Raw genomic sequence first — 10,000 nt, forward strand, 5'->3', positions numbered from 1 at the left:
GCTTTCTTTCTTTTCTTTCTTTCTTTCTTTCTTGCTCTCTTGTCCTCTCTGTCTCTTTCGCTCTCTTTTCTCCCACTCCATCTCTCCATTGGTGCAAACTTTGCACAGTGAAAAGATCTAAGGTCTGTAGACTCTGTCTGTCTGCCTGTCTGTCTGTTTGTCTGTCTGTCTGTCTGTCTGTAGACTCTGTCTGTCTGTCTGTTTGTCTGTCTTTCTGTCTGTCTGTCTGTAGACTCTGTCTGTCTGTCTGCCTGTCTGTCTGTCTGTGTGTGTGTGTGTATGTGTGTTTTCTGTTTTGGTTAAATCAGAGGGAACCCGGCGTGGCCGGGAGGCCAGCGTTGGTATTAATCAGCCGTGACTGGATGAGCAGCCACACAGCTCACGTCAGATTCTCACGAAATCACAACTAACTCACCCACTCTTTACAAACACTGCCAAACCAAAAGAACACAAATCATTTCCAGGGGGATTGACTTTTTACCCTAAACATCCCAGTAATGAGTGGGATGACTCTTTCATAAAAGACATCTTTCTTTACTTGCCCATTTCCACTACACAGAACCTAAGTTAAAAAAAAAAAAAAAAAAAAAAAAAACACTGACTGAAATATTTTCACCAAACTGCCGGGGCCATCTTGGCTCTTCTGTTTCCTGATTGCTTATGCAAATCTGCCAGCACGGGATTATTGTCTCTGTATTTTGTGCCATTTACGAAAACACTGAAGCTCTCGGAGTCCTGGGAGTGTTTAACTGCGGTCTCTCCGTAGCTGCGGAGGTTCTGGGCTTATAGTGAAGGTTGGTGGGTGACTGGGCCATGGAAGAGGAGGTTCAAAGATGTTGGTTTTTTTTGGGGGGGGGTGGGGGTGGTATTGGATGGGATTGGTTGCAGATGGATATGTCTAGGGAGGGTCTTGTTTGTGGACCCAGAGGTACAGACTCTAGAGGGGTTGGCGTTAGTCCCTGTGGCCAGAGTAGACAAGGCTCTCCAGGCTAGAGAGAGTCCCAGAGCCAGGGAGACTGTGATGGACGGGGGAGGAACAGAGAGAGAGAGAGACAAGGAAGAAGAGAGGGAGGGAGGGAGGGAGGGAGGAGTCTTTGAGAATTCGGGAATGCTGAGGATGTTGTTCATTTCTTTTCCTGTTGTAGTTTTATGCTTTGCCTTTCAGATCTCAGACTGTACACACACACACACACACAGAGACTACTGACAGAATGAGCTGACACTGAGCTGTGTGTGTGTATACATAGCAGAGGGATAGGTGTGTGTGCGTGTGTGTGTGTGTGTGAATACTTCAGACTTTGTCTCATCATTCATTTTTAATGAGTCTCCTCAACAGGTACCTTCTGGAAACTTTGCCTGCAGGCACATCACACACACACACACACACACACACACACACACACCCTGTTCATTTACCATGACACCAGCTCCTTGGTAATGTTCTCAACATAAGTGCTTGTTGTTAAGCAGGTTGTAAATTAAGTTGTTTTAACTAATAGGCACTGATCTGGGATCAGTTCTAGAAACTCTGTCACAGTGTTTCACATAGGTACAGAGTTGAGGATAGATGACACCTGGTCCTCGTATCGATGTTGCTAATATAATAATAGTAACTCTACAGTAATACAGTCAGTCAATGAGATTCCATCTCCATGTCGTGGCTGCACTGTAGTCAATGGGTCTGTAACACGGCAACAGTTACTATGGCACCCAAAGAAGGTGGAGTGGGGGGTGGGGTAACCCTGGTAACCTGGAACCAGAACAGAAAGTGGGATTTGGAGGGCGTGGCAGGCGGGACAGTTGGTGTGGCCTTCAGAGGTACACACACACACACACACACACACAGAGAGACACACATTTGGACTGTCCCAAAAGAAGATCTTCCATTGACTTCCGTTTTACTGTACCTAAAGACTGACAACCCTAACCATAACCATGACTGACAACCCTAATCATATCCATGTAATATCTCTTTTTGTTTTCAAGGTAACATGAGTGGCTTTGTTTGAAAGAAGGGACCTGGTGAAAACAAGAACATATCCTGTTCCTAGCCTTGTGAGGACCCTTGGGCCTGACAAGTATAACAATACAATTACACACAGTTACACACTGACACAGCTCCATGTCACCTTGTCCTAGGACATCAGCGTAACGCACAGACTGAAGCCTTGCCCGCCGCTCCAGCCAGAAATATCCAGAATCGGGGAGGAGACACACTACAGGCTCCGATTACTCATCACAAAGCGCGTGCGCACACACACACACACGCACACGCGCACACACACGCGCACACACACGCGCACACACAGCATCATGCTGCAGAGCCTGTTTGTAAAGCCACGTAAAGGTTATGAGGAGTGAACTGTTCTCTCACTGGTCAGCGTCCTCATAAAACACATTCACGACAAGTGATAACCCCTCAAATACTGTTTCACTGCACATCGGTCAGAACATGAAGAGAGTGGGAGAACAAAGGAAAAAAAAAAAAACACAAAGTGAATTCCTAGTGGCAATTTCAGCTCTGAAGGGCTGGGACAGAACTTGCTCACATGAAGAGAGAGAGGGAAAGAGAGAGAGTCAGGTGGTTACTTAGATATGGTGGGTGAAGGTTAAAAAAAAAGAAGGAAGGTTTGAGAGAGAGAGAGAGAGAGAAGAGAGTGTGTCAGGTCTGATTTCTCTCGAGCGTGTTGGAGGTGAGGTCTTCCGGGGCTTTTAATGGGAGCTGAACAGACGCGTGGAAACGGAGAGAGAGACAGAATCGCTGTCTGCAGCATTTTCGCTCTCACTCCGCTAATCACTCAGCTGCCCTGTGCTCTCTCTCTCTCTCCCTCTCTTTTTCTCTCTCTCAGATAATCTAATCTACCCCAGCCTAATCTAATCCAGTCTAATCCAGGTGCTGCAGTAATGACACAGAGAGCTAATTAAAGGAGAATGATCCATTTGATTGCTTGTTGTGTATGCTCTCCCACTCTGTCTGAACAGGGTTTCAACAGTACCAGTCTGATGGCCAGCTATTTTAGAGGGGGCGGGTGGTGGGCTTTAGCAGTTTGTATATAGTCTGTGGGTATTTAGAAAGAGAGAGAGAGAGAGAGAGCGAGAGAGAGAGAGTGACAGGCTAGTCAAGCAGAAGTGAAAAGCGTTGGAAGAAGCCAAGCTCATGAGACAGAGAGACAGTGCCACTCTACAGGACAATGACAGACAGCTGATTGAGCCAATCACCACACGGACAGACAGCTGACTTAGCCAGTCACTGTGTAAATGATTAGTTTCCTGTCTGGGTGATATGGACAGCTCACTCAACCAATCCCTCCCCAGGGACAGATGCAGCAGCCTATCACATAAGAGTGGATGATGGTAATTCCCAGCACTGCTTCATGTCCAGAGGCTAAGTACTCTAAATAATATAAACACACACACACACACCTGCTCTATCTCAAAATCATTACTGTAAACCAACTAGACGTACACAGAAATGATACAACTAGAGGAAGGAGAGGTAATTTTGTGTGTGTGTGTGTGTGTGTGCGCGTGTGTGTTTGTGAGTAAGAACAGAACAACAGGTCGAGCTAGAAACACAGTAAACAATGACAACAAACAGTAAACATCATTGTTGTTGTTGTTGTTGTCTCAACAGAAACATGTTGTTCAGTCTCGGGCTTTGTCTCAGGACTCTACACCATCTAAGAGCTCCATAGAAAAATTAATTACCCCTTGTGTGTGTGTGCGTGTGTGTTGCTGTGTCTTTCTGTCTGTCAGAGTCACTCATACAGCTCAGCCCTATTCACTGTTTCTCCTGCACGGTTCTACACATCAGTCTTCAAATACTGCACCAGGGAAACTGCCACAGGGAGGTTTGGGTTTGGTTTTTTTTTGTTTTTTTAAAGACATTTGTGTAGGTGTTTCATGTTAGAGAGCCATTTTGCTGTCGGAACGACCTGTGTTGCCATTGACAACAGATGTGTCGAAAGGGTCTCGCTGTGGGGCGGCTATTATGGGTCGAGGTGACCATTTGCACCGCGGTGAATACCTTACACACACACACGTGCGCGCACACACACACGCACGCACGCACGCACACACACATGACACATCATTCTCATCAATTACAGAAAGTGAGAGAGAGAGAGAGAGAGAGAGAGAGACATACAGCCTGATTACCGCTGTAACAGGGAAAGAGAGAGGGAGAGAGCGTGAAAAAGAGTGAGATGGGGAAGCACAGAGACAGAATGGAGGAAGTGAGGATGATAAAGAGAGGGAGAGAGGGACTGGGAAGGAGAGAGAGTAACACAACTGATGTCAAAAGAGAGATGCAGGGGCATGTGTGTGAGAGAGAGGAGGGGAGAGAGGGAAAGAGAGAGAGAGAAAGAGAGGAGGGGAGAGAGAGAGAGAGAGAAAATAAATTTGTGTTCATGCGTAGGAACACAAGCTGCTGCTGATTAGCCTGTGATTAGCCCCTGGTGCTAAGGGGAGGTGTGTGTGTTTGTACGCGTGCGTGTGTATGTGTGTGTGTGCGTGCGGTGTACGTGTTTGTGTGTGTTAGTCTGTAATTTTGGAGCAGACACTGTAGGGGTTTTCTCTCTTGCGGGGCAGTCATGGTCCCTAATGACGGAGACAAGCAGGGAGGAGGCAAACCTTAATCACTGTGAACAACAGAGCCCACCCTCCACACACACACACACACACACACACAGAGACACATGCAAACACACACACACACGTAAACACACACACACACAGAGACACACACACACACACACACGCAAACACATACACACACACACGCAAACACACACACAGAGACACACACACACACACACACACACACACACATACACACACACACACACACACACAGACACACGCAAACACACACACAGGGACACACACACACACACACACACAGAGACACGCACAGAGACACACACAGAGACACACACACACACACGCAAACACACACACACACACACACACACAGAGAACGCCTAACTGACACACACTGTGGCCCAGATCTCAGCAGCTCTGGCTAGACCCAGAGCTCTGCTCACACTCTGATTGGCTGATGTCTCACACACACACACACACACACACACACACAAACGGGAGAGCCGGTACTGCTGCTCCGGACTGCCGTGGGCTCGTTCCATTTCTCCTGATCTCACTGATACAAAGGACACTCGCACAGTTGATCACTTTTCCCAGGGGGCCGTGTTCCAACTCATATTTCCATAGTCTACATCACAGCGCTACAGCAGGTCTCGTGTGTCAAGTCGACTGAACCAGCAGAAGGCTGAGAGGGAAACCTGATTATGACAAAGTCACGACACGAACCTCACCCAAACACACACACACACACACACACACACACACACACACACGCACACACACACACCCCCTGAAACCCAAACTGATCCTCCATCTATAAGAGTATGCGAGGCGATCTTGACCAATCTGTGTCTCACCAGCCACGCCTTGACCACACCCATTCTCCTATAGACCACGCCCACCCCATGATATCAACCCCAGATACAACATAAGCCCCTCCCCCCCTTACCTTCTGTTTCCTCTTCTCCTTTCGCTTGTCCTCTGTGTCCTGCAGCATCTTCTCCCGCCACAGGTCAAAGAAATATGACGGGTTGGTGTAGAACTTCAGCCCCTCTTTCCCATCGTCCCTAGCAACAGAGGGAACAGAAGGCAACAAAGTCGCGTTTCACATCCATTTTCTGAAGCATTCGCAAGAACCGCTTGGGACACGCCCGTTTTTTCCAAAGCACTGTTGGATACTGCTGGTGGACAGCATGTCGGCATTCCTCTCCCTCTCCCTCTCTCTCTCTCTCTCTGTGTTTTTACAGTTTTTTTAAAAATGTTTTCATCTTTCTCTTTGCTTGTTTGTCTCATCCGCTCTTTTCTGCTACATATGTTTTGTTTAGTTCTTGCTGATGAGGCATTGTGATATTACAGTGATATTACAGTACTATCTGTCACAGTGAATGAGGTGCTAGTGTGTGACCACACAGAGATGTCCAATCACCATGTTTGTACATTCTTTTTTTTTTTTTCTTTTTCATTTCATTTTTTTCATGTTTTTTTTCGTTGTTGTTGTTGTTTTCTTTTGCTCTGTGACCTTTTTGGTCCTGTGGACTACCTGTAGTTTTAGGAAGTAAGGAGAGTCCCTTCTCACTTTAACATTCTGTTATTTTAACCTTTATCCTTTTTATATTTCTCATCTCTCGCCCTCTTTCTCTCTACTGCTCTTTCGTTTCCCTCTCTCTCTCTCTCTCTCTCTCTCTCTCTCTCTTTTTTCTTCATGCCACACAGCTGGATGGTCAAGTCAAAATGTCAGTGAAAAAAAAGTCATAAAAAGCAATTATCACTTCAAAGCTCCCCTGACAGTCCAATCAATTCTCTGTCTCAAAAAAAAAAAAAGGTCATATCATCTTCCCCACCACAGGGGAAGACTGAACTGAACTGGACTGGACTGAACTGGACTGGACTGGACTGGACTGGACTCTGTGTAGGAACACTGGAGCCAGAGCCACACCAGTACACAAAACACTGACAGTCCAGCACAGTGATTCCGTAGGACCCGCCCTCCTCACCTCTGACCCTGTACAAAAGAGCTATGACAGCCTCACTTCATGTGTGCGTATACAGGCCTACAAGACCCACAATGCCATGTGAAATGAAGTCTCTTTGTCAGTCAGGCTTTTAAAGTGCTACTCTGTATGAATGCAGAAAGAGCTACACTCTAGTTCTGATGAAAGTCTCCTTTGAGGCATTCCTTTCTCTCTCTCTCTTTCTCTCTCTCTCTGTGTGTGTGTGTGTGTGTGTGTGTGTGAGTCTTTTCCTTCTTCTCAAAGCACATGCGTTATTTTGATTTTTTATGTTTTCTCTCATTTTATAAAGGGATTCATTTCCTGCACGAGAACAAAAATTCCCTCTGCGTGAGGAAAAAAAAAAAAAGAAAAGAAAAGAAAAGAAAAACAGCGTCATTAAAGAAAGGAAGAGAAGGAGGAGAAAGGAATAAAGGTGAAGTGAGTGAGGAGCTGTGATAAAGGTATAGAGAGAGAGAGAGGTTTAGTGAGTGACGAGAGGAGAACACGCGGAAAACTCTGGAACAGAGGAGAATAAAGCAGAGGAGGATATAAAAGGATGGAGGGAATGCAGATAAAGGAGGAGAAGAAGAGAAAACAGAGGGATTTGGTAGAGCTAACAGCGGGCGCGAGACCTGATAAAAATAACCTCAGGTGTCAGAGACAGATTCAGCAAATAATGAGTGAATGTGAGAGAGGAAGTGATAGACAGAGTGGGAAGAGAGAGAGAGAGAGAGAAAGAGAGAGAGAGAGAGGACACAAGCAGTCCTCAAAATGAACTTTAATATCGTGCGGTGACCGGTTTTATTACCGTCAACAGCTTGGCAATTTGTCAATATGCACAAATGATGAATGGTTAGATAATAAAACGATTCATATTTTCAAATGCGCTGAAATTCTCTACATCGATATTTAATATGGTGTCTTGTTTCTGCAAAAAAATCAATTCAGGTTGAACAAACATCGCCCAGGCAATTGATTCTCTCTGATCTCAACAGTCTCCAGGCAAGACACACAGTCCGCGCTGTCTTGCTGAAGCGTCACTGTGTGTGTGTGTGTGTGTCAGGGAGGGAAAGAGAGGGAGAGAGAGAGTGAGGGAGAGAGAGAGAGAGAGAGAGGGATTTACTGTTTAATTTACACCTATTGCTTTGCACATATGTGATTGCATCCGTCTTCAAGGTCAACATCACCTCAGAATGCATACCACACACACACACATACACACACACACATACACACACCTCCACTTGCAGTAAGCTTTGAATTCGACCTAGATCATGAGCTGGTGGCTGGATAAGGCACACAGTGCATCAGTGAGGTGTAAACTCAGAGTCCATCAGAATAGAGCTGAGATAGGCAAACAGCACACATGAGCAATCTGCTCATGTCTACACACACACACACACACACACACACACACACACACACAAAGCTCTCATAATAGAAATCACACAGCCAGACCAATCTAGACCTCTGTAATTTCTTTTCTTCATTGATAATTAGTACTTCTGGGTAGAGCGGAAAAGCAATCACTAATGACCAATCACTAATGAGAACACTGTTTTACTCTCCCACAGTAGTGTAGGAACATTAACCATTCAACCAATTACGATGTTTGAGCTCATCGGGATGCTGACACTGACCTGATGCTATGATAAAATGCTGTCAAGACTGAGTGACTGACTGACTGACCAACCAATGAAGAGACGGGAAGATGAGGTACTGACCTATAGGGCGTAAGAATGTTGAGGGGCGGAGGCTGTTCACAGAGGTCATAAGTCTCCTGTAGAGGGATGGGCAGAGACTCTCGGTCAAACAGCTGCTGATCCTGAATGGTGGAGCTACGGAAGGCTTTCCTCATAGTAATATCCTGCAGAGAAACTGAGAGAGAAAGAGAAAGACAGACAGAGAGAGAGAGAGAGAGGGAGAGAGAGAAAGACAGACAGAGAGAGAGAGATCATTAAATTTCACGCATTCTCTTTCCCTTTCAGTAGAGAATTAATAGCATGTCATTGAGATAAAATTTGAAGAAAGGTCTACTGGACTGTCTGTTAACATCAGAAATCAATCTTGTAGCAAAAAAGAAATCGATCTGGTAGCAAAAAAGTCTGGTGTGGGTGTGTGTGTGTGTGTGTGTGTGTGTGTGTGTGTGTGTGTGCCAGCACTTGACATAGAGGAAAGTTCTTCAGAGACTGTCTTTTGTTTACTTGTGATATATAATTCACAAAAACAAGAAAAAAACAGACAGACAACCAAAAAAAAGTGTGTTTTTTTTTTTCTAAATCATTTGATCATGAATCTTTCTATGGTAGATGTCCTTTTTTTTCTCAGACAGAATATTAAAAACTCCTGCACCAAAGGTGCTTTACAGCTATAAAGTGTATACCTGCTCGTAACTTAAATCATTTCTCTGCTCAGAACCTCATCGATTGTGTGTGTGTGTGTGTGTCTGTGTCAGTGAGAAAACTTTCTTGCAGTCAGAGTATACGGAGGACTCCTTGGCCTTGGGCTAAAATTAAACAAACATTAGCTCTGAGTCTTCCACAGTAATGTTAGCGAATCCTGCTAACTCATGTCCTCACAATACACAGTACTGTCACCTACTGAAACTCTCATTTTCTCAGCTTACATCTTACAAGCCACTGTTCAGTTCTTCCTTTGCTTTTCTTTTCTTTTTTCCTTCTTTCTTTCTTTCCTCCACATGCATCAACAGGGGGATCTCTTTCTCTCTCTCCCCCTCTGTCTCTTGCGTTTTGTTACGTTGAGGAGCACGTTGAGTTCCTTTTCCAGATACCGTCGTCTTAAATAGCATTCAAAAGTCAAACCAATCATTATCAAAAGCATCGCCGTCATCGTCGCTGCCGCCGCCGCCGTTATCTTTGTGATTATCACCATTATTCCTGCTCCTGCTTTGCGAGGACTTGTCATGAAGTGTCATCTCCAGTCTGGATGTTCGACTGTACCCCCACCAGCAATTTGTGGTAATTGGCTAATTAAGCAAGCTTTTAAAAACACATTATGAGAAGGCCTTCACTGCATGACTCAGGGTGTACTGTGGGGGTGGGGAGGGGGGTTGGGGAGCTGGAAAGGGGGGATGGGGTCCATTTTTAAACTCCTGTTATTTTTGTGGCGCTTTTAAAACCAAGAAAGGATTTGGAAAACACATGAGAGAACTGATGTAGGGTTTAAAAAAAAAAGAAAAGAAAAAAAGAAAGAGCTCTTTTTTTTATTTTCAGAGAGGTTAAGAAAGTGCCCCCCCCCCCCCGGCTGATTTGTTGACAGGATGGACGGTGTCGGAGGAAAAAGAAAAGACAAGAAAAGAAAAGAGAGAAGGAGAGGGGATAAGAGAGCAGTCAGTCGGAAAAATAGCGCCTTGTGGGAGAAAGCACCCAATCTGACGTCTGTCCACC

General features: G+C 45.3%; 1 protein-coding gene across 1 annotated transcript in view; it reads right to left on the reverse strand.

Annotated features, from left to right (window-relative positions):
• Nucleotides 1-10,000, reverse strand: part of wasf1 (WASP family member 1) — a 55,517-nt gene that overhangs the window by 6,990 nt on the left and 38,527 nt on the right. Inside the window, exons 4-5 of the mRNA XM_030771908.1 lie at nt 8,318-8,471; nt 5,552-5,669 (exon numbers count right to left, since the gene is read on the reverse strand). Of these exons, the coding sequence (XP_030627768.1) occupies nt 5,552-5,669; nt 8,318-8,471 (272 nt within the window). The remainder of the gene's footprint in view (nt 1-5,551; nt 5,670-8,317; nt 8,472-10,000) is intronic.

Source organism: Chanos chanos, chromosome 4, assembly GCF_902362185.1.
Source record: "Chanos chanos chromosome 4, fChaCha1.1, whole genome shotgun sequence".
Classification (NCBI taxonomy): domain Eukaryota; kingdom Metazoa; phylum Chordata; class Actinopteri; order Gonorynchiformes; family Chanidae; genus Chanos; species Chanos chanos.